This window comes from Peromyscus eremicus, chromosome 15 (assembly GCF_949786415.1).
Source record: "Peromyscus eremicus chromosome 15, PerEre_H2_v1, whole genome shotgun sequence".
Lineage (NCBI taxonomy): Eukaryota > Metazoa > Chordata > Mammalia > Rodentia > Cricetidae > Peromyscus > Peromyscus eremicus.
Genome location: NC_081431.1, coordinates 61040705 through 61065880, shown reverse-complemented (window position 1 = coordinate 61065880; position 25176 = coordinate 61040705). Strand labels below are relative to the sequence as shown.

The window sequence follows — 25176 nt, the reverse complement described above, 5'->3', positions numbered from 1 at the left end:
ATGAGCAGCCCTGCAGCCCTGCCCTATGTGGAGTCCACCGTAAAGACCTCAGCTGCCAGGCTGAGGAATAAGCAGAACGGACACTGGATTGGAGGAGGTCAGTGACACTCAGCTAGAGTGGGGTAAAACAAGGCCCTCCCGGAGAAAGAATGGAGCCTGGGCCTTCCTGGGCCACCTGGGTCTCTTAAGTAGCCCGCTCTCTCTACTCAAGTCCTGGAAGCAGAGAGCTCTGGGTATATCTGTCCGGGTGGCTGTCCCTGTTCTTCGGTACCTAGACCCCCTCCTTCCCTCCCTTACTTCCCCGAGCTCAGGGTACTGAGCATGAGCTGTGTGGACTCCTATTTGGTCCCTGTTACTTCTGTGAAGCTGAAAGAGGTGGACAGAGAGGAAGCTAAGGAGCAGAAGTCAAGTGAGGGACAGGATCCAGTCAGGCAGGGGGAGTGTGATGGTGCAGCATGAAAGGGTCTGGGTCAGTGCAGTAGGGCAGGAGCCAAGCCCATAAGTGCCCAGCTCCTGAACTTCCCACCACATAGTTCTAAGGGGTCCCAAGGCGTCCTTAGACAGGAAGTCAGCCCAGAGGATCCCCAAACTAAGCCAAGCAAATCTTTTATCATCACAGCACCGACTACTCGGTTGAACTTGGGTCTGTTAGGACTGAGTGCCTGGAGAAGACCAGCTGTAAGGATGTGCCCCTTAGAGTGGCAAAGCCTTCCCCACCGAGAAATAGGACAAACTGAGACAGGAATTTCTCCCTATGTGTTTTTAATTGAAGATACTTCTCTCCCAGAGCCCCTGCAGCCAGCCCCCCTCCAACACACACACACACACACACACACACACACACACTCACACTCACACACACACACACTCACTCTCAGAACCTGGCCAGAGCCTGCTTGGGCAGCATGAAGACCAGCACATACCAGAACTAGATCCGCTACTATACCAGCCTTCCCAGTACATGCCGGGGTCGGTCCTGACCTGGGGTTCACTGTACAGAACCCTGAAACAAAGTTGTCCCCTTATCTCTTAGTACTCGAGGGCTTCCAACAGAGTGACATAAAATCTATACTCAGTGAAAGTGTGTCCAATTATACAAAATAACCTGAGGAGGCTTGTAAAAGGAATGGGGGCCAGCTGGATGTGAGCTAAAGGGAGAGTGATTTGGTCATGACTTGAAAGATATAATCCTCCAGAAGAGTCAGCCTTCCCTCAAGGCCACCTGGAATTCTGGCCTAGATTCTTGGATTCGCTGGTCTCTTTAGGGATTTCTAAGACTCTAACCCATGTGTCCTTACAGGGACCTCGTGCCCTGGGGCACGTCTCACTGTTCAGCATCTCACTTTGTCCCTCCACTGGGACTTAGTCCCAGTTCATCCCTCCTCAACAGGGAGAGCAGACGGGCAAGTAGGCCTGGAGATAAGGAATGGGGACTTGAGTGCCACAGCAGTGAGTCCCCTTCACAGGATACAGTCCCAGAACAGCCAGAGAGTCAACATTTGCCTTATATCACAAAGGAGGACGTCGCCTGGGGCTAGAAGGGGACTGCAGATTTGCCCAAGAAACCCAGTGACAATAGAAAGAGTATTTCAAAAGGCCTTAGGGGTGTCAGGCTTCTAGAGCCTCCCTCCTCCTGGCAGGGACATGGTCTCCAGCTAGGACCCAGGCCTTCTGTCCTGTCGACCAGCTTAGAGCCGTAGAGAGACTGCCCTTTCTTGGGATACCTACCCTAGATGAGGACGGCAAGGGGACCTCAAGGTGACCTTTCCACTCCCCCAGAACCTGTGATAAGGACACCTGTGATCTGCCAAGCTAGGGCTGCTCCAGTGTCTGGCACAGGTGTGTCAAGGAACAACTCCCCTGAGGCACCCTCCCCCCCAGCCAGGGCTTAGGGAGGAAGTCATTCTGGGCTGCAGTGACAGGGTCACCTCCAGTCATGACAGGAATCCATGGGCAGGCCCTCAGCTTTCTACTCCCCCGTGTCCCTCCTTCTACAGAAAAGACTTGTGTCTCCCTCCATTAGTCCCAAAACCATCGGGAGTATGAGGGCCTGCCGCTGAAGCTTAGGGTCAGGGAGGAAGAGGAAGGCCAAGTGAGCTGCCTGAGAAGGCAGAGCTAGAAAGGGAATCTTCCATAGTGACAGTGATAATACTAAACCAGAACTGACGATGCTTCCCAGGGCCAGGCACCCTGCCCTTCGTTCCCTTGGGCATCGTGCTGAGCACCCCACCCCTCCCCCCATCCAAGCATCCTAAGGGGATCCACAGACCTAGTTGGACACAAGCTAGGGAGGAGGTCCGGTGGGCTTTCTTTTGTCCGAGCTCATTGGAGGGGGTCCTCAGCTGTACAAGGTCTCAAGATTCCTCCAGCCTCAGGCTGACCTTACTCCTTCCCCAGCCCCAGATTTAGGAATTGCTTATGTGACCACATGTCCTCTCTTCCCTTCCCTTCCCTTCCCTTCCCTTCCCTTCCCTTCCCTTCCCCTCCCTCCCCCCTCTCTCTCCTCCCCTTGCTCTTCAGGATACCCTCCCCCTTTCTCCACAGTGAGATTCACCTTTCTGTCCCTCAGTACTGTCACATGGCACCTGCAATCTGTTGAAGCAGAGGACACACACACTGTGTGATGGGGTTGGGGCTTGATACACCGCTGTGGCCACAGAGCGACACTTGGCCCACCCGGACTGTGTTTAACTAGGGATCAGATCATCTCGTTCCAGATACCTCTCTCACTGTCTTGCTCTTTTGTGTTGTATGGGGGATTTAAATTTTATGTATAAATTTTGCCTATATGTATGCATGTATACCACGTGTGTGCCTGGTGCCTGCAGGGGCAGAAGAGGCTGTCAGATTCCCTGGAACTAGAGTTAGGGGTTATAAGCCACCATGTGGGTGCTGGGAATTGAACCCCAGTCTTCTGCAAGAGCGACAAGTGCTCTTAACCCCTGAAACCATCTCTTCGGCCTTCTTGTTGTTTTTTTTACCCACCCAATCCAACATCTTGAGGCTCTCTTAGCTCTCTGAGAACCCCTAAGAGGTCCTCTCCACTGTGGTGGCTCATCCCCTTTCCCTCCTCACACTCCGCTTTACTCCACAGCACCGGGGTCTGGAGGACTGACTGGGGATGAAGGGACCATCCTTGCTGTGCCCACCCCACCCCACCTCAGCCTTCCCTTCCTGAAAACAGAGCCAGGGTTGTCCCTGAACCCACACTTGCCCCTCTGTCATCGTGCCAGACAAGCTGAGGCCAGGAGAGGAGGCAAAACCCAGGCAGAGTCCTCGGGAGGTAAAACAGAACCCAGAAGACTTGTCTGATCACAGGTCATCCGAGAGCACACGTCAGTGTTGTCCCTTGGGGTCCTAGAGCCCCTTCCACCAGAAACATCTGAGTAGTTGTCGAGGCCCAGTTCACACACATCTGCCGTTCTCCATGACTCAGTTTCCCTCAAACACAAAATAAGAGAGTTGGACCAGCAGAGTCTCAAATCCTCGTCTAGACAAAACTTCCTAACTTCAACCAGCTGCTGGCTTCTCCTTTTCATAAACAGGCTTGTGAAAAGCCCTGGTCCCCTGCAACACCCTGCTCCTGGTATAGATGAGGAAGAGTGTGGGAAAGGAACAGACTGTTACCAAAAGCAAGGGGACTTTTCCTTCTGGTAGCCTGTGTCACTGGGGACTCCCAAAGTTCAGGCTGCAGGGAAGCCTTGCCCAGAGGGGCAGAGACCATGCTGAGTCACACACCCATTACTCTCGAAAGGATTCCCACCCCTGCCCCTTTCCTCCCTCCCTTTCCTGGACAGGCAGCCAGGGATGGCTGAATCCCACCACAGTACCCGGACCAGACTAGCCAGGAAGGAGAACTGAGAGGAAAGAGCAGTCCCCACAGGCCGGGGTGGTGGGAAAGGCTTCCGGCTGGGGGTGGGGGCAGGAATTCGAGCAGGTCTTGAGGACAGGCAGGGCTAGAAAGACAGCAATGAGTCAGAGCCACCTAGGGTGAGGAGGCACTTTGGAGAGAGACCCAAGCCTGTTTGGGGTGAACAACCAGCCTGCTCAGGGCAGAGGGACCAGTCAACTGGATCGTCGAACACAAGGCCTGAACAAGGAGCCTGGGCTTGGTCCTTCTGGAAATGACGACTGGGCTTTCCAGCCGGACATAGGTGCCGAGTGGGAGAGGGGAGCTGGCGGCCAAAAATTCAGCGAAGAATGGTACTCGAGCGGAGCCAGACCTGGAGGGTGGGGGCAGGGCGAAGGCCCGGCCCAGGAGGAGAAAGGAGCAATGGAGGAGGAACGGACTGGCCTTAGGATTGGCTGGGGCATGGGGACAAGAGGCAGGAAAGGAGTGACTGGGTGGAGGGAGAGAGGGAGACCCCTGAGGAAATGGAAGAGCTGCTGGGGGATCTGGAATAATAGCATGGGATACCCCCCCACCCCCCACAAATGTGCTAGCAGAACAGATAGCCTTTAAAAGTAAATAGCCTAGGGCAATCCTTCAGCCCACCACCCACCCACCCCCACCACCCCGTCCTACTGGCTAGCACAGAAGCCAGACTCCCTCCCTCTCATTCCTGTTCTAAGTGGCTCTGCTTTTTCGTCAGTCAGCTCACCTTGAAACATTTGGCCAGTTCTTTTGGTCTGTTCAGTAGCCTGAGACATACTCCCCAAACTGTGAGCATCCCTAAAGCCGGGCCAGGCCCTATGGGTTCCTCTGAGAAGTCGTTCTTGGCACTCACAGCTCCCAAAGAGCCTGTCCAGCAAACCAGCTAGAAAGGCAGACCCTGGCAGACTCCAGGGAGGTTGGGGGGCAAACGAAGCCATGCTGCTCCGTGAAGCATGAAGACTGGTGGCTGGAGAATCATCTCTCGTTAAGGAAGACAGCCTCCTCCCATCTTAATAATCAGTGTCCTTACCATTCACTGGGAACCTAGGAAACCGGCGCGTCAGTCACACACAAGCTCACTTAATCCACACACCAACTGCCCGAGACTGTTATTATCCCCACTTACAGATGAAGAAACCGCATCTTGGAAGCCAGGTCATTCTGCCTCTAAAACTTGGGCTGTTTTCTTGAGGCCACTCTGAGTTTCTCCCACTACATGTCTCACATACCATGGCCCTTACTCACTTCTGCCGGTGTCTCCTCCAAAACCCCACTGGTTGATTCTCTCAACGAGCAAGCGTTTGTTAGATACTAAATACCAAGCGAGTAGCTGGGCAGGGGCTCTGCAGGTAGGTTCCTCCACCCATTTTTACCCTCTGGTGGGTATCATCACCGGGTTTCACTAACAGTCCAGCCCTTAGCTGCCTCAGCCCCCAGACCAAAGGAATGGATACACCAATCAACTCAAGCACTTCCTTAACGGAGACCCCCGTGTTGCCGGCCTTTTCGTTTTACTTAATTCCTCCTCAGCCGTCATGCCTACACCCCCGTGCAGTGGGCAGCCGAGCGCACACTGCTGAGGAGGGTTTGGAGGATCAGAGGAGCAATATGACCTTTTCCTTCTTTCCAACAAAGCCAGGACCAGTCTCGGATCCCTGGATGCTCAGCTCTTGCCAGTGTTCTCTTCCAAAAAGGCATATGCTAACCACTCCCTGAGGCCTTCCCCTAGAAAGTCTGGCGGGGTGGGTCCCTCTGTGGTTGCACATGTTCAACCCTATCTCAAACCTTTCGTGGTTACCGTCAACCCAGATTCCCCAGGACCTCTCAAATGCAAGTCTTCCCTCAGACCACCGTATCTCTCTCCTCCCCTGAGGGCCTCTACATAGCTTTTGCCAGCTGGGCTTGAGGGACAGGGGAAGGGGTCCGAGTTAGAGGAGGGCGGAGGAAAGGTTCTCACAGGGAACTCCTTCGGGCCCCAAGGGCCCTGGCACCGAGCTCTGCCCAGCTCAGCTCCTGGAACATCGCTGAGGTTGCGCAAAGCGTGAGGAGGAGAGACACACCAGTACACAAGGGTGGAGGAAGCGCTCGGCACAGGAAGCTGTGGGAGAGAGCTGAAGCCGACCATCCAGACTTCCCCAAGCACACCATTGTCCTTCCCGGGGAAACCTGTTGGTGAAGTCGTAGGCAGGCGCGGCTTATCCAACAAAGGTCCTCCTGAGGTCACGTTGGCTATCCCCCTGCCTCTAGGCAGGCTGTTTTCCCAATTGTTCCAAAATTAACTGGCTGGATGACATGAGAGCCCTTCTGCCAGGGAAACAGAGGCCTGGGGCGGGAAGCAGTCAGTGGGGCCATCCCAGCCTGAGGGGTGTAGGATGCGTGTGTGTGTGTGTGTGTGTGTGTGTGTGTGTGTGTGTGTGTGTGTGGTGTGTGTGTGTGTGTGTGTGTGTGTGTGTGTGTGGTGTGTGTGTGTGTGTGTGTGGTGTGGTGTGTGTGTGTGTGTGTGTGTGTGTGTGTGTGTGTAAGCCAGCCCTGCACTCCCACCTCCTCTCTGCCTGGTGTTCGGCCGCAGTGACAGTGATGTCACGGGTGTGGAGTGCCAGCCACGTGCTGGCTGCCAAGCAAAACAGCCAGGGCGAGTGTGTGTATCATCAGTGCCTGAGAAGGAAGGCCACCAAAAGAAGTGAGCCTGGTGGAAAGGCTTTGACGGAGGAAGGGAGGCACCTTGCTGGATGGGGGCGGGAAGACCGGAATAAATCTCTGCTGCAGTGAGGACCAGAGAGGGAAGGCCCTAGCTGGCACTGAGAAGGGATGCCCCTCACCTGTCCACACTCTGCTTCTCCTAAAGCTTGTCAATGCCCCAGACATGAGCCAGCCCAGGCCCCGCTACGTGGTAGACAGAGCTGCGTACTCCCTCTCGCTCTTCGATGATGAGTTTGAGAAAAAGGGCCGCACCTACCCGGTGGGAGAGAAACTTCGCAACACCTTCAGGTAACGTGGCCCAGAGCCCAGACTCCTCTTTCTTCTGTTCCCCATCAAAATCCATCCTGCTTCTGGACCAGTACCCAAGGGGTTAGCGAAGCCCTGGGGGAGGGGAGATTCTGAAACCTGAATATAAAAGCCTGCAAGTTCGTATACCCTGAGACCCTTAGGGAGGATAGAGAGGAGGAACAGGAACCACTAGCCATTTCTGAGGGTTGTAGGGTGTTTCTGTCCCCTACATAGTGTCTCCTGAAGTCTCAGTCCTCTTAAGGCTCTCTTGGGTCTTCAAAGGACTTCTAGACGGATGTGCTACGACATGGAGTGGTAGGGAGCACCTGAGCACCTCCTCCATGCCCCGTTCCTTGTGTATCAAAAGGCACCTGAGGTCCCATCTCCCCATGCCTCACCCCCTCATGGATAGTCCTTCTGTCTGGTTCACAGAAATCCTAGAGGAGGCCCTAAATTCCTAGGCTGTACTAAGAGGCCTCACCAGCCTTTGGGTTCTTGCCACTCTCAGGTCTCTGGACTGGGGTGGTGGGCTGTGCAACCTTGCCCCGCAGGAAGAGGCTGCACACGGTGGCCCACAGCCATACCTCAGGAACCTGAGGCCACAGGCTCCCCCCCTCCCCCCCCCTCCCCTTCCCCAGACTTCTGGCAGACCTCACACTCCCTCACTCCCCTGGGGAAACAGCTGATTCAGTTACCTGGATTGAGGTCACCGGCAGTAGCTAAAGTGGAGTCGCAGGTGGAACTGGTTGAGGCCGGGGGAATCACCCACTGGAGTCTTTCCTAAAAGTCCTAGACCAACCCTGCTTCTCCTGGGAGGTTCCATCCCGGCCCAGCGACACTCAAGAGCTGTGTGCCCAGCGTCTGAGCCTCGTCCCTGAAGCCGTGCTCCCCAGACGGATGGGCTCAGCCAGTGTTTGGGTTCAAGGAGTTTACATTTAGGTTGTTTGTGTGCTGGAGGGATGGAGGATCTGATGTTTTCCTGAAGGTTAGGGATGATTAGGACTCTCAAGAGAAACTGAAAACTAACAGTGCCCATGACACTGGCACAAAAGCCTCGCGCATAGGCAGTGCGCCAAGGAATATTGGTTGAGCGAATGAATGAGTGAATGAATGAGTGAATGAGTGAGTGTCTAGAGAGCTAATCCCTCCCTCCAACTCCATCCTGGCCTCTGAGGTGTCCGTATAAGTTGTCTGGCATCTCCTTCTTCCAGCACTTCTTGCAGACTTCAGGTTGCTTGGCCTGACATATGGCAGAGATGCAGGAAGGCTGGGCATGTGAGTTGCAGCCCCAGCCAGCAGCCTGCCTACCGGTGAGTCCAGTTTCCTCTGCCATAAACAAACCTGCTGGAGCTCCTGCGAGGCTGTTGCCTCCTAGCACAAGCCTTTTAGGTATGCATGAAGCCATTCACCACGTCCTGGGCACAAGAAGCACCACAGGCCCCAGGCCCCGGAAGAGGCTGGGCTGACAGGCTGGTGGAGATGCCGTTCTGCAGAGTATTTAATTGAAAGGGGGAAAAAAAAAATCTGCCTAGACTTTCCAGGATACAAAGCATTGTCTGTGTTGGTTTCAGTCTTGGGTGACATCCAGGGGCCCCAGTGTCAGGGAAACCATTGTTGAGCAACAGTAAAGAGTAAAGATTGGTGCGGGGCAGGAAAGGAAGCCTAATCAGACTCTAGGCCCGTGAGTCACCAGAGGGACCCGGAGCATTGACTTCCCTCACTTGGGAGAAGAAAAGCAACCCCCACCCCCCAGTCATCAATCCACCGGCTGTCACCCCCAGGTGTATAAGCCCTTGTTCCTGCTACTCATGACTTTCCACGGAAGGATCTCAGGGTGCTCCACAAACAGTAGCGATCGATACGCCTTACCCTGTTGGCCAAGGAACGGCTCTCCCATCTCTCTTTTCCCCTCTGCCACTTTGCCAGTGGTGAACACCCATGCTAGACTCAGCAGGTTGGCAGAGTGCACCTCAGAGGGACAACTGAGGTTGCCTTCTTGAGATGTTCATAGAGACAGGAGGCTGAGCAACCATAAAACCAACAGCTGGAAGCCCAGCCTCGTTGATTCCCACGTGGAGAGCTTGCAACGATGCCCAGGGTGTATTGCTGGGCTCTCCCGTTTAAAGCACAGCTCTCCCTCCACAGCGTCCCACCGCACGGGATGTGCACTCAGGCCACTGAGCGAACCAACTCCCAGGGATCCTAGCATCCCCCTGTAACCTGCCCTCTTCTCCTCCAGGTGCTCCTCCACCAAGTTCAAAGCCATTGTGTTTGGGCTGTTGCCTGTGCTCTCCTGGCTCCCCAAGTACAAGGTCAAAGACTACCTCATCCCCGACTTGCTGGGTGGACTCAGTGGGGGTTGTATACAGGTGCCACAAGGTGAGAGCACCCCCAGCCAGGCCTAGCTGGCCGCTCCCTCCTGTCCTTTCCCATCTCTACCCTCCCACTCTGCGACCCCTGTGAAGAGGATGCTCTCCGGAGCTAAGCCTTCCTCTCCGTATCTCCTGCAGGCATGGCATTTGCATTGCTGGCCAACCTTCCTGCAGTCAATGGCCTCTACTCCTCCTTCTTCCCCCTCCTGACCTACTTCTTCCTCGGGGGTATACACCAGATGGTGCCAGGTGAGGTCTCTTCCCCACACCCCCACACCACCCCTCCTCCCCGACGACCCCCCCGCTAGGCACGATGACTTGGACCTCAAAGACACAGGGCATGGTGAAGGAGGCTCCATTTCCACCTTTATTCTCCCGGAGTTGATGTTGATCCAACCTGAAAGGATGCTCGCTGCATGAGTCCTAGGTCCTCGACGACCTTGGAGAAATCACGGCACCCGTGTGGGTTCAGTCAGCACAGCCTATTGTATCTTCCTCCCAGGAAGGAGAGCAAAGTGTGACAGAGCAAGATATACCATATGCTGTGCAGACCATGAGCAGATTGGAGACGTGGCTGCTCTCGGCAGGCCACGGCAGGGATATTCGGAGCTGTCTAGTGTCGAGTGAGATGGAGGAAGAGAACCCGGACACAGGGCTGGTTTCTGGTCCAGACTCTGCTTGCACTTCTGAGTCAGTGTCCAAAGAGATGATGTTAACAAGGATGTATCTGATCTAGGGAAGTGTCCTTGGCAGCTTAGATGTGACTGCCAGGGATGTGCTGGCAGAGACCAGTGTAGGGAGCCCTCCCTCTGGGGCTGATGCGTGTTCCAGGGCTGGACCCCTTGGTCATTTCCATGGGCATGCTGCAAACTTCTGACTTTTGCTGGCTGGGTGGGGCACCACAGGTACCTTTGCCGTTATCAGCATCCTGGTGGGTAACATCTGTCTGCAGCTGGCCCCGGAGTCGAAATTCCAGATCTTCAACAACGTCACCAATGAGACCTACGTGGACACAGCAGCCATGGAGGCAGAGAGGCTGCATGTGTCAGCGACACTTGCCTGCCTGACTGCTGTCATCCAGGTGAGGAGCACAGGCCCCAGCCCTACCAGGGACTCCACCTCAGAAGGTGGCAGGCCACCTCAGCTCTACCTCAAAACCGCCCGTGTGGTGTTAAAGCTATTCCCCACCCTAGGGACTGAAGGGACCTTAAAAATAGTTTAGAGTCTCCACCCCTCGTGTGGAGCAGTGCCCCTGACAGAACTGTCCTGAGTTTAAAGTCTGCCCAGAGACGTTCAGATGCCCCTTAGAGAAACCCTGGTCTCTGCCAGCCTCCCTCCGGCCCCTCCAGCCTCCTCTGCCCCAGCCCTGGCCCCGGCCCCGGCCCCGGTACACCACATAAGCTGACCATCTAACCACGGTGCAAAGGATTCCTCCGGCGTTGATGAAAGAGGCACAATGTGGCAGAATTCAAGGACCCCGGCCACTTCAGAGCGTACCTATCATTCGGTCATCACCCACCTAAGATTTTCTGCCAGGAACTGAGCTAGGCCCTGAGGATATAAAGATAAGTCAAAAAAAAAAAAAAAAAAAAAAAAAAAAGAGGCCCAGTTCGCAAGTGGTTCCAAGCGGGACAGAGGAAGTGGCCTTGTCCACAGATAAATGTGTGTGCCGTGGTGAGATAAGAGGCACAGTAGAGCCATGAACAAAGTGGCTATAGGAACCCAGGAAAGTCCTCAGAGAGGAGGGCACATTTGACCTGAGAAGGCAAGGACGAGTGGAAGTTCACCAGTGACCGAATGAACAGGTGTAAGTAAGGAACAGCACCCGAGAGCCCCGAGGCCTCAGGGAAGCCTGGCTAGGAAGGAGACAGCAAGGGGTTTAGTGTGGCTCAAGGGCAGAGGGTCAGAGGAAGCCAGAAAGGTAGGCAGGGGGCCAGTAATGAAGTCTGCACTCACTCCGTCCCCTTGGCAGCAACTTGGGTCCTATTAGCCTCAGAAAGACCATCGTCGTCGGTAGGTGGAACTAAGGCAGAGATTCCGCAGGAGCCCAGGCAGGAGGGACAGAGGGGTGGCCGTGGAGGAGGAGATGGGGGTGGGAGGAAGAAACATTTTGCCAAGAGCATGACCAGCTCTTACTGGTTAACTACATGTGGGAGGAAAGGCGGTGTGACTCTGAGTTCTCAGTTGGGCACCAGGTGGCACCGGGGGAGGACCACGTTTGTTTAAGGGAACCGAAGCCAGGGTAGTGAAGAGACAGAGAGGCTGTGTATGGAGGGAACTAAGGTTTGGTGGCAGGCGCCCAGGTCACAGTGAATGGCCAGGAAAGGTTGCTGGGGACTCTTTTCCCTGAGTCCCCGCCGCCTCTGAGCTGCACGAGGCTCCGGGCCAGGCTGTGTGTCTGGCCGGCATTTGGAGCAGATGACCCACTGTGGACTCTCCCCTTCCTTCCTTCTTTCCTTCCTTCCAGATGGGCTTGGGCTTCATGCAGTTTGGCTTTGTCGCCATTTACCTCTCTGAGTCCTTCATCCGGGGCTTCATGACAGCCGCCGGCCTGCAGATCCTGATCTCGGTGCTCAAGTACATCTTTGGTCTGACCATCCCCTCCTACACAGGCCCAGGCTCCATCGTTTTTGTGAGTCCAGAAACACCCTTTGGGGGAGGGACAGGATGGGAGCAGAGTTCATATCCACAGGAGGTGGTGAACTGGTCATCCTAATAGCTGGCTGAGCCATTGGGCAGAGGGGATCCCAGTGGGTTCTCCTTGTGCGGAAGGAGTCTAACACAGATCCTCACGCGCTCACTCGGGCTCTCTGTGGTCAATCCCTGGAGACTCCATTGCAGTGCCTCAACTCCTTTCCCTCAGAAGCCCCCCCCCCTTTTTTTTTTTAGTTTAAACTCTTGACAAGAAAAAGAAAATATATTATCTTAAAGTCCCCCGCTCCCGCATCAGGTGGATCACAAGTTCCTGTAACTACAGTTCTCGTAGGTCTGACACTCTCTCTGGCCTCCACAGGCACCTACACACATGTGGCATACATACACTTACACAGACACACACACACACACACACACACACACACACACACACATGAATAATGTGAGAGAGCGTGACACCTTAGTGCTCGCTCCTGACGCGCCCTTTGGGAGAGGGTAGCTGGAGATGGGATGGCATTCACAACCAGGGCTACGTTCTGCCTTTGTATGTCTCCAGCGGCATGTCTCCCCCGGGCCAGGTACCCCTGGGCAGGGCAGTATGGGAAGAAAGGATGGGAGCCTGTGATGCTCTCTCCCTTAGACCTTCATTGACATTTGCAAAAACCTCCCCCACACCAACATCGCCTCGCTCGTCTTCGCCCTGGTCAGCGCTGTCTTCCTGGTGCTGGTGAAGGAACTCAACGCTCGGTACATGCACAAGATCCACTTCCCCATCCCTACGGAGATGATTGTGGTGAGGATCCTGCCTGCCTGGAGATGGGGTTCTGGGGGTCAGGATAGGAGGGCTGTGAGTAGAGGAGCCCCTGTCCACCCCTCTACCCACTCCACTGGCAGCCAGCGGGACAGGAAGTCACATGTGAATATGTTGTATGGCCCAACACGTGACTGCTCAGGCTGTCTCATATACACACTACCCTAAGGAAACAGTGGGATCTGGGAATCCTAGAGAAAACATTTAGGAAAGACCCCTGACCCAACTAAGAGCCGATATCCATTCTCCGCTTTGGGGTCTGCAGGTGGTGGTGGCAACAGCCATCTCTGGGAGCTGCAAGATGCCAAAAAAATACCACATGCAGATCGTGGGAGAGATCCAACATGGGTGAGTCCAGATCACTCAGAGGCCACCCCCAGCCCATTCTCCACCAGACCCCGGGGCCCTGATGGAGATGAGAGGCTCCGGGTGAAATTTCACTGAAAACTCTATGACCCTGACTCAGAAGAGCCACATGACCAGTCCACACTGGCCACTTTATGGGAAATGAGTCTCAACTGCTACCCTCCCAGCCCCCATAAGTTTCCTGTCCTGAACACAAACAGATCTCTCTCTGACCCGCCCATCGCTGGCTTTCCGCGTGGCTCTAGTACATACTCTTTTACCCATGCAGAAAGGAAGACACTAAGATGAACCAAATTCTTTAAGCATCTCTTCTATGTCTGGCACCATGTTGGATCCAGGACGACTGGGACAAGGCTTGCCCCACAGAGTTGGAACCAGGGAGGAGGGAGGCCAGGCCTCATAGCACTAGAGGTCTGTGGGTCTAAAAACCAGTGTAACAGAGACTCGGAGTCAGGGCCCAAACAAGTGAAGCCCTCCCAGTTACTGGCTTGTTGACCTGGACAAGTTGATTCTCTTAAGCCCTGGCTTCCACCTTTAAAAACCAAGAGTGATAGGACCTGCCTTCTGATTACAGAGAGTGAGATCATGTGGGACAAGCCATACAAATAAGACCCTGGCATATGGTGGGGTCTCAGCTCCCCTCCTTCTCACACCCCTGGGCCCTGCTCCTCCTTCTCACACCCCTGGGCCCTGCCTCTTTTGGATCCTCGGCAGGTTTCCCTCTCCAGTGGTGCCGGTGGTTTCACAGTGGAAGGACATGGTGGGCACAGCCTTTTCCCTGGCAATTGTGGGCTACGTCATCAATCTGGCTATGGGCCGGACCCTTGCCAACAAGCACGGCTATGACGTGGATTCTAATCAGGTATCTCCAGCTGCCCCTGGCAGGGCTCAGGATTATGGGCCCACAGAAGCCTACTAATGACAGCTTAGCGGGGGTGGCGATGTGACTCAGTGGTAGAGTCCTTGCCTAGCATACAGGAGGCCCTGGGTTACACCCCAGTATCTCAAAAGGGGAGAGAAAGATGTCTTGGGATTCCGTGCTGAGGTGAGACAGTAAGGATTAGGGGACTAGACCTAAGAGACTGACCTCCGTTTTTTTTTGTTGTTGTTGTTTTTTGTTTGTTTGTTTGTTTGTTTTTGTTTTTCGAGACAGGGTTTCTCTGTGTAGCTTTGCACCTTTCCTGGATCTCGCTCTGTAGACCAGGCTGGCCTTGAACTCACAAAGATCCGCCTGCCTCTGCCTCCCGAGTGCTGGGATTAAAGGCGTGTGCCACCACCGCCCGGCGACCTCTGGTTTTTAATTTTCTTTGTTCTTTTATTTCTTTCTTTCTGTGGGGAGTCTTAGGGGACAGTTTACATGTTCATGTGTGTGCACATATATATGCAAGTTCATATACATGTATGTATGTGCTACATATGGAGGACAGAGGTTAACATCCGAAGCCTTGCTCTATCACTTCTCAACCTTTTTTTTTTTTTTTTTTTTTTTTTTTTGAGATTGAATCTCTCCCTGACATTAGAGAGCTCACTGACTGACTACATTGCCTAGACAGTAAGCTCTGGGAATCCTCCTGCGTCTGCCTCCTTAGCACTTAGTGGATTACACGTCCACTTTTTTTTTTTTTACATGGACGCTGGGCATCTGAACCCAGGTCCTCATGCCCATGCAGCAAGTGTTTACCTGCTGAGCCATCTCCCCAGCCTGAGGCTAACCTTTTGAGTGGTAGAGTGTGGTCATACAGCATCACAGTCCCTTCCAAACCGAGCCTCAGGCTCCCCTCACACAGATGACTGCTGACACCTGGCCCCTACTCCCCACCAACCCTGCCCTCTCTCCACAGGAGATGATCGCCCTGGGCTGCAGCAACTTCTTCGGCTCCTTTTTCAAGATCCACGTCATTTGCTGTGCCCTCTCTGTCACACTGGCCGTGGACGGGGCTGGAGGAAGGTCTCAGGTGAGCCTTGCCGCAGGGGACCCGGGGAGGAGTGGAAACGGAGCAATTGTTCCAGAGAGTTCCGGGTGCCACAGGCATGCCCTCCTTAGCCAGCTCGTTTTCATTCCACAAAAGATGAGCTGCGAGACAGTCGAGCCACGAGACGCCCATGCCCACTCACTCCCAGCTCTTTCTCCGACTAGGTGGCAAGCTTGTGTGTGTCTCTGGTGGTGATGATCACCATGCTGGTCCTGGGGTCCTATCTGTACCCTCTCCCCAAGGTAAGAGCCTAGCTGAGAGCAGGGGACAATGACAGCCTCCAGCAAGAACAATCCCTAAGAGTGGGAGTGGCACTTGATGGGTTGCCAAGGGCCACCACTGTCACACTTGGTGTCAGTACCCTATGAAGTAAACAACAGAGATCTTCTTTCTCGGTTATACTGGTGAAGGAGACTGAGGTTGACAGTCTGACTTGTGTAGCTGAGGCTGTGTGGGATTGGTTTCAACCTGTGGATTTCTGGGAGCTTGGTCCCTTCGCTGAAGGGTAGAGGACAAGGTGTCCGGGAGCGCAGGGCACCCGCATGGCCTCTTACATGTAAGATGCAGAGAGGGTAAATGTAAAGGCGGGCCCACAATGAACCCTTTGGCTCAAGAGGCTGTACTTTCCAATCTCAAGATTGAGGGGGAGTTTAGGGAAAGCCCTGGAACTCTAGCTTTGTCCTGCCAGGCTCCAGGGGCAGGTGTGTGGGGGAAGGACAAGATGGAGGGCTACCGCAAGTGACACAAAGCAATGGTCTGCTTCTCCAGGCTGTGCTAGGAGCCCTGATCGCTGTCAACCTCAAGAACTCCCTCAAGCAACTCAGTGACCCCTACTACCTGTGGAGGAAGAGCAAGCTGGACTGCGTAAGTGCAGGGTAGTCTCCAGTGACCCCGCAGCTCTGGCCTGACGCAAGGCCCTCCTGTCTCTAGTTCCCAGGGGCTGAGAAGCCAGGCTTTGGAGAGAGCCATTCTTTGTTCAAACCTAACTCAACCACTCCCTGGCTCTGTAGCCAATAGCAAACTCCTTTACCTCTCGGAGCCTCGGCTTCTGCGCCTGTGAAGTGGGCACGTCCAACCTCAGGATGGCTTGTGAAGAAGACGGGATTAGGGAACTGCATGTGGTCTGAGTTGCACTTGTGGTCAACAGAACGTAGTAGCTATTATTTTTATAATTTACTACCCACACCTCCCCTAATCAAAGGAGATCGCTCCGTAAAAAAGCTTAGAACATAAAACCAGAAGATCAGGATCCTGAGCAAGCTTCGAGACTTCTCTAGGGCTCTACTTCCTCATCTGTGTGTGGGATGAGGTTGTGTTCCGCATCAAAGATCGGCTCTAAAGATTAGATGAATCACAATGGGTAAGCGCCATGCTACGTAAAACATCCAGCGATGATGACTTCATACTTGAGCTGCGCCTTCACAGGCAGTACTGATAAAGGGTCCAGTGTACTGATGATGCCTTATTTCCACCTAAGCTCACCCACCATAGCCCAGAGACGAGACTTACTAAACGCTGTTGGGGACGACAAAAATCAAGGCTCAGCATGGTTACGTAAATAAATCATCAGAGGCAATGGAGGAAGAAAGAGGCAGGGTCTGGCTGGCAACTCCCTGCTAGGCTCCAGACTTCTGGGCTATCCTGCCTCTCATAGGCAGAGGCTTGCCCACACCACATAGGAAAGGAAATCTTTAAAGTCAGGAAATGTGTGGTCCCTCTGAGGACTCCTGGTGAGTGACAGAGATAGGAAGAAATGAAATGTTCTAATTCCCAGCTTTTACCACATGGCACCCATCTCCTGGCTATGGCCACAGTCCCTTGTAGCCATATGGTGCCATGTGACTTAATCTTCTCTGCGTCTCTCTAGAGACATCCCAACAGAGCCATTCAGAGGCTCCTGAGGGCCCTTGGGGGACAACGCACACAACCAGACCCCCTGCCCCATGTTTTCTGTTCGGGAGCTGAGTTCCCATCAAAGCACACACATGTCACTGTCAGACAGGAAGAAAGCTCACATTTTCTTGGGAGCACCCTGCAAGCCCAGGAACGATGGCTCTCTGACCTTTCAATCTTCTTGCTGAGTGGACCTCATTTTCCCTTTTATGAACTAGAAAACTGGCCTACACAGCTACGCAATCCAGAACCCAGCTTTGAACCCGGGGAGCATCTGAGCCCAGGGCATGCTCTCCTGACTCTGCTCATGCCGTCTCTCGGTGCACACTTCTACCATCTATGAAAATAGAAGGCTAGAATTCTATTTTTAAAACTAGGCCAAGGACTGGGGTTGGGGGGTGGAGCTCAATGGTAGAGTACTTGTCTAGTATGTGAAGCCCTGCATTCAATCCCCAGCTCTGAAAAAAAAAAAAAAAATCAAGAGCTGCACTCAGTGTAAGAGAAACGGGCAAGCAAACCAAAGTACCAGCACGTGACCCGTTACAAAAATTAAGCAAGAACGGAAGGAGAGATCTGAGTTGGGCAGGCCAATTAGGGCCTTGGCTAACCCCAGAAGACTTCCTGAAAGGGGCAGTTTTTCTCCCCAGACTGACCTCTCTCTCTTCACAGTGTGTCTGGGTGGTCAGCTTCCTCTCCTCGTTCTTCCTGAGCCTGCCCTACGGCGTAGCAGTGGGTGTCGCCTTCTCCATCCTGGTTGTGGTCTTCCAGACCCAGTTGTAAGTGACAACCTCATCCCTCCCTGGCCCAGTCTGAGGTTGCTGGGGCCAGTCTGCAAGGGCACTCCCAGGCCAAGGCCCAGCATAGCACACTGTCCCCTCTGCCTTCTGGGCCCAGCACAGGGACGTGCTGGCTGCCAGACCTCAGAAGTAGATAACCCAGCCAGGATGGTGGGCATAGACTGAACTGTCTGATGTCTGTCCCCTAAAACCCCAGAGCAAACCAGCTTGGTTTCAGAGGGCTGGGGATTGGGGGGGGGAGCAGACAAGGAAGGGTGAGTAGACCTTCCCACCCACCCTTCCAGAAGCACTGTGGGAACCTCACCTCAAATGGGACCCTGCCCTGGAGAACACTAGGTCAGAGGACAGACCCCTCCAAAAGAAGCCATTAGCACAGGCCGAGGATGCTACAGAGGAGGTCAGGGTGTGGCTAAGGACGATGCTGAGTGTAGGAGAAGCCAGGAAGTGATGGCTTTGTCATCTGTGTGCCCTTCTTCCTCTCTCTCCTGAGCCCCAGTCTGGGGGCTACATCAACATATGCCTGGCTGTAGACCAGCCACAGCCCAGCAGGCCCAGGTCCCCAGGGCAGAAAGACTAACGAACCAGCCTGCCTGAGGACAGGAGTCCTGGCTGGTTCTCCTTGTCCCCACCCCAGCATCTCTCCAAGCTGCTAGCATCCTTACCCTCCACCCTCCCCGTCTCCCTCTAGTCGCAATGGCTCCACACTAGCCCAGGTCATGGACACGGACATCTATGTGAACCCCAAGACCTACAACAGGGTACGTAATCCAAGCTCGGGACCTCTCTGCTTCACTCTGTCCCCTCCCCGAGACCTATCTGCGACCTGAGCTCAGTCTCCCTGTCACAGGTCCAGGAAATTGAGGGGGTTAAGATTGTGACTTACTGCTCCCCGCTCTACTTTGCCAACTCGGAGATCTTCAGGCAAAAGGTCATTGCCAAGGTAAGGCTCCGCCCTTGCTGACCAGAGAGCTGAAGAGAGAGTGGCCAGAAGATGGGAGGCAGAAAGGGGTTAGGAGCCAAGGGCAGGCCATCCCACAGAGGTTGAGACCAAGGTTGCTGTTGGCCCTCTCTCCACAGACAGGTATGGACCCCCAGAAAATATTACTCGCCAAGCAGAAATATCTCCGGAAGCAGGAGAAGAGGACAGCGATGCCCACACAGAAGAGGAAGTCCCTCTTCATGAAAACCAAGGTGAACTGAGGCCAGGACCACCTCCATGCCCTTTCTGATCTTGACCCTGGCTCCCTGCCTCCAGCACATTGAGAGGCAGGCAGGAAGTCTCTGAGAGCGCTGCTGGGCACTCTTCTAGGGGAAGGCTGCCAGCTCCCGGAGTAGCTACTGCCCCCTGTCTCCTGTGGGAATTTCCTAGGTGCCCAGGCTGTGTGAGGGTGAGAGGGTGGGAGAAGCAGGCAGGCGTGGACAAATTTACAGGGCGTCCTGCTGTCTCTAGAGGGGCGTCCTCTCAAGCCGAGTGGCCAAGGCTGCCGGCTTCTCTGGAAGGTTCTTCCCACTTGGGTTGGGAGAGAGAGAAGCTTGCAGACCTCCCGCAGGAAGGACTTTAGGGGAAGCCTGTATCCACTACCAAGCTGAGATGTTACCTGCCTCTGCTGGGGGTTCACCTGTCACAGTCCCTGACTGTCCCCTTCCCACCCACAGACAGTCTCTCTGCAGGAACTCCAGCAGGACTTTGAAACTGCTCCCTCAACTGACCCCAACAATAACCAAGCGCCTGCAGGGGATGCCAACATATCCTACATCACCTTCAGCCCAAACACCTTGGCAGCTGCCCCGTGTGAGCCGCCCACCTCCGCTCAGCCCCCCAGGGAGCCTAGTGACACGCTAGCCAGCGTCCCGCCCTTTGTCACCTTCCACACTCTCATCCTCGACATGAGTGGAGTCAGCTTCGTGGACCTGATGGGCATCAAAACCCTAGCCAAGGTGAGGCCTCGTGGGGCAGGGAGGAGGGTGTGTGCCCCTACTCCTGCCCACTTCCCTCCAGGCCCTCGTTTGAACTCGCTGAGGGAGGTTCCAGACCCTAGGGAGCAGGGTGGATACACTCTTAGGTGTTGGAGCAAGCTCCCTGAGCCTCAAGACATCCACCAAGGCCATCCTGAGTTCTTTTTTTACGTCATCGGTCCCCCAGAACCCACCTTGGGTCCTCTGAATGAGGCCAGTTTGGCCCCTGATTCTGCTGCCCCTTCCTGCACTCAACAGCCACGTTAGGAGAGAGGGAACCACAACAATGGTGTGCCCCAAACAGGCAGCCTGCGGATGCCATGGATAGGAGGGCCCATCTCATTACTAATCAGTGGCCCTGTAAACGTCAGTTTGACAGCAAGCCCCGGGAGGGCTCGGATGGAGGCAACCCAGGAGGTCAGAGGGGCACAGAGGCTGTACCGGCTGATGTCACTACCAGACAGGGACAGCAAAGGTCCCTCCCTGGTGTTGAGCTCTGCTAGCTTCTCTAGCCTGGACCTGGATTCCCGGACTTCACCATGTTGCCTGACCCAGCCTTGGTCCTGAGCATTGAAAAAGGGCCACGGTAACTTTAAGTGTCGGCCACACTGGCAAAGCCCCATTTCCGCTCCACTTTGCAGAGAGGCCTTGGCCAACACTCCAGAGGGACGTGGGGTGTGCTCTGCCACTCATGCCTGTGGCTGCCTGGGCCCTCAGGACGGCTTGTTTGTTTGGCTTCCCCTCTGGAGTGTGTTTCGTGAGTCCCTCTTAAGACCCACTCAGAACATTCCTTTCCTTTCTTTTCTCCCCGTTTCCTTCCCCTCCCCTCCTCCTCCCCTCCTCTCCCCTCCCCACCCCTCTAGCTGAGCTCCACCTACGGGAAGATCGGAGTCCAGATCTTCCTGGTGAACATCCATGGTAAGGAAAGTGGGGGTTAGGTGGGCCTTTAGGGGACCAGAGGCTGGAGGGGGTGCAGATGCAGAGGGGACAGGTTGGGGGCGGGGTATGTTGATGTGGTTGAGAGCAGACAGGATTATAATCTGCTCGCCGCTAACTTGTGTGTATCCTGACTCAAATCAGCCAAGTCACTTTACTGTCTGGGGTCCATCTTCACCCATGCAAATCGGAGGTTTGGCTGGTTGAACTTGGGATCCTTTCCAAATAAGATCCATGGATCTGTAGAAGCCCAGAAAACCCACATACCCTAACTTCCCAGACACTTGTCTCCAGAGCATGCTTTAAGCAGCTCCAAGGACATGCCTCAGAGCAAAGGACACTCACTGAATTTCCACCTATGCCTAGAACAGACAGCACACAAGGACCCAAGAGATATACGAAGGAGATGCGCAGATACTGCCCAGCAGGACTCTGCAAGGGCCCCATAATGAGCATGTTCATTACTCTTACCCTCGATGAACACTCCCCGGAAACCATCTCCAGAGTGTGATGTATTAACCGTTCCTTGGCAAGCAACTTCTCAAATCCGAAGGCTTCCTTCCGCACTGGGTTGAGGGCTCAGTATTTTCGAGATCGTACTGCCCTCTGCTGTCCAGAACTGATATTGCAGGGCCAATTGTCCTCTTCACCAGCCCCTCCCTCCCTCCAGCTCCAAACCACAACTGCCGCTCCTTTTTCCTCACCGTACCTGTCTCCTTCCAGCCCAGGTGTACAATGACATCAGCCATGGAGGAGTCTTTGAAGATGGGTGTGTCCAGCGCAATCACGTGTTCCCCAGCATCCACGACGCGGTCCTCTTTGCCCAGGCGAATACCAGACAAGCCCCAGCAAGCAGCTTCCAAGGGGTAAGGTCTCCTCACCTGAAGAATCCTAGGGCTCCCACAAACAGGAGGACCAATGCATGTTAGAAAGAACGGGAGATGGTTTCAGTTCCATCACCAATTCTGCCACCACACTCTTGAATCTCCGTTTCCCTATCTGTAGAATGGGCACCACCAACCATCGCCTGCCACACGTGGCTTTTCATTGTTTCTGGTTAGGGTGAAGTAATGATTATACATTCTTATACAAAAACATAATTTTACTGACTGCTCCGTGTATCTGGTTGTCTCGCCGGCCACCACCTTCACTGTTTTGTAGTGGGTGTCCTGGCTTGGAGATTTCAGGCTTGGAGGGAGAGGCTGAGTTTTGTCTCAGCCTCTTGGCATTTAATTTACTAGCTCAGGGAGTGATATGAGATACAAATAACTGTCTAAAACTTCAGAAGCTGAAGAGCCAGACCCAGCCTCCTCTCACTTGCAGGGCCTGGGAGACTATGGAAGCGTTCTGATTCATGGGCTTTGTCCACAGGGACTCTTGGAGAATCCTTCTTAATTGTCATTACACCAATAATATCCAGTTATGTGGGTCCTGGGAATCTAACTTGGGTTCTTTGGCTTGGTGATGAGTGCCTTTGCCCATCCAGCCATCTCTCCCACCCTTGTTTTAATATTTATAAATAATTTATATTGCGTATATTCTCTATTACCTATTATAAATTACATACACAATGCATGCACACACCTTAAAACAGTACAGTAAGAAAGCCAGAAAAGGGAGTCAGATTATCCTGCCTTTGCAGAATTCCAGAGAAAGGAAAGGAATTCCAAGGTCAGGCAGCCTGTGCCTTCCTGCCTATAATGCCCACGAGGCAGGTCCTATGGGCATCTGCCTGTGGCTGTGCTGTATCATGAGGCAGCCAGATGAGGACCAGAGAAGGGGATGAGGGAAGCGTGGGGTCCTCTCAAACATCCTTCCTGCCACCGTGCACCTCCCTCCGATACCCAAACTCACCCTGCACCCGCTCCCTTCCCTCAGGCTCCGGGAGACACTGAGCTCTCCTTGTGTGATTCCGAAGAGGACGGTCCCAGCTATTGGGACTTAGAGCGGGTGAGTAGAGGGGCAAGGGTGAGGGAGGAGAGGGAGGAGGGCCTGCCTCTGCAGAAGGTGTTTGCTGCCTGTCCTCTCCAGTTCAGAGCAGCAACCTTGGGGGTGGCGAGGTTTCCCCTTTCTTGTAATAATAGATCTTGATTCCTCTCAGCATCAGCACACACATACACACACACACACACGCACACACACACATACATACACACACACATGCGCGCACACACACACACGCACACACACATACACACATGCACATACACACACATACACACACACATGCACACACATGCACATACACACACACACGCACATGCATGTATACACACTCATATACACACGCACACATAAACACACACCCCCACACACAGAGGCATCCTGTGGAATGAGAGAGCCTCTGGACCAAGTCCCAGAGAATTGCTGTCTATCCTTAAATCTCTGGTGTGCCAACCCTGTGACTGTGGCCAAGCTGCGCGCGACATCACTGGGCCTGTTGTTACTGTCTGTAAAATAAGACACATTTAGTTCAGCTGTCCCCACCAGGACTGGCAGACGAGGCCACTCGTCTTCCATCAATTCATGTGGTGTTCATGGAACTCCTACTGCTTACCTGACGCTGTTGCAGGTGGACATACAGCAGTGAACAAAGGCCCCTGTCCTTTGGAAACTACATTCTGGGAGAATTCGATGAAGTGTAGGGGCATAAATGAATTATTACTGCAACTAGATAAGCATTTAAAACTAAAAGCTGGAGAGATGCCTCAAAAGTTAAGAGCACTGACTATTCTTCCAGACGTCCTGAGTTCAATTCCCAGCAACCACATGGTGACTTACAACCATCTGTAATGAGATCTGGTGCCCTCTTCTGGCGTGCAGGCATACATGCAGGCAGAACACTGTATACATAATAAATAAATAAATCAAAACAAACAAACAAACAAACAAAAAACTAAAAGCTATGCAATACAAACCGTTACTGCCTGCTTGGGGCCTGCGAAATTTATCATCATTCCAGTGCCCGGAATTAAAAGAAAGAAGGTGACTACATTTAGAGACATCTGGACTTGAACCTGTTAAAAGTAGCATCTCTCTTCCCATTCTTTCTGGGTTTGAGTCTCATGGTCCTCTGAGTGTGTCACTCAGAGTGCTGATGATAGGCGAGGGACCCCTGAGATCTAACAGGCTGATTCCCATGTCCTCTTGGAATCTCCAGCATATTTCTTAAAAATTGAACATCTAGATGGGACAGAAATAAAACAGCTTCTCTAGTCTTGACGTTGGTGTTACCTAGTAAAGCTGACTCTCAGAGAGGAAAGTGTAAAAAAAAACACATAGCACAGGCCGATGGGACACAATTCACAATTAGATGCTACTAGCACTTTTTCCCATCCCCCAGTACCAGCTCATGTCTTATGCTAGCCTGCCTCTCCTCTTCCCTGCTCAGTTACACACAGAGTCTCACTCAGGATGCTTCATTCTGGCCTGCGGTGCATAGTCACCTCTTGGTTGTGGCTGCTCTAACTCCAGCGGATCCAACACTCCCTTGCCCTCACCTTTCCTTCCTGTGGTCTCTGCAGGAGATGTTCGGGAGCATGTTTCACACAGAGACCCTGACTGCCCTGTGAGGGCTCGTTCGGTTCCCATACTGCCTCCTGAGCACCTGGCACCTGGGATTTCCGTGGACGATAAGCCCAGGACCACAAGGAGTGACAGAGAGAAGAGTGTCCGTCCACCAAGGCTCTAGATCCTCTCTCAACTCCTTGTTCTCTCTCTGACTCCCCCCCCCCCCACCTTCCCTGTCTCCCTGGGAGAGAGCCATCTCAGCCTCTGCATCTGGAAGAGCCTGTCCAGACAAGGATTGGCAAGGATGAGAGCCTGGTGGACCCACCTCATCACCCTTCCCTTCCCACTCAAGCCTGGGCCATCAGTAAGCTCATTCTGCCCATCTACTCACGCCCCACCCATGGCAGCCGATGGACACCTTGACTTCCAGCCTTAAGAGTGAGCCAAGGACGGAAAGATAAGAGCAACTGTCCAGAGCTGGAGTGCAGTTCAGACGGGTCTGTGGCCTGGGTGGTCTGGCCTCGGAGGGTCTCAGGCTGTCATGGGACACAGGGATGGACTGGGTTAGAATGTTGACCCTTGTCCCTCCAATTGCCTTATAGTTGTCAGCCTTGTGCCTCAAAGACACGGTACTACCCACAATCCAGGAGTCTCTGTCTCTGTGCCCCTTTCCCTCACTGTCCTGAGACTGCCTAGGATCCCCATTGATGTCCAGCACGTCAGACTCTAGTGTGGGCGGTGGGCAGGCCCCCCGAGACTGTCAGCACTACCTCTCCAGGGACAACCCACCAGGGAGCTGACTTGGGCCTCTTGAGTCGTCCCTGCCTGGAAGCTGCCCCATTCTGGGGAGCGGGTGGCCAGCAGAATCCTCCGACGATACAGTGGCAGATGTTACGCACAAAACCTTTCGAGAACCCCTCTTTGTGCGAGAGACATGCAAAGGGGAGTCGTTGTTAACGCAAACTCGGGGCAAACCAGTGGGTCCTAGGCCTGACAGTCCACCTGACCTCAGAGCCCAGTTCCCCTTGGGAACTCTGCCATGTCC

At 53.8% G+C, this 25176-nt stretch overlaps 1 protein-coding gene across 1 annotated transcript; it reads left to right on the top strand.

Moving 5' to 3' along the window:
- Positions 1-24773, top strand: Slc26a9 (solute carrier family 26 member 9). The gene is given in 24 exon segments (XM_059280197.1): positions 1-97; positions 6444-6554; positions 6736-6862; positions 9081-9241; positions 9373-9483; positions 10140-10315; positions 11702-11866; positions 12530-12682; positions 12966-13048; positions 13781-13928; positions 14908-15021; positions 15204-15281; positions 15808-15903; positions 17602-17708; positions 18418-18487; positions 18577-18669; positions 18807-18920; positions 19386-19667; positions 20549-20603; positions 21345-21487; positions 22500-22571; positions 24146-24189; positions 24339-24559; positions 24562-24773. Coding segments are annotated over 24 exon segments (2967 nt in total). The 3' UTR covers positions 24708-24773.
- The last annotated feature ends 403 nt before the right edge of the window (positions 24774-25176 follow it).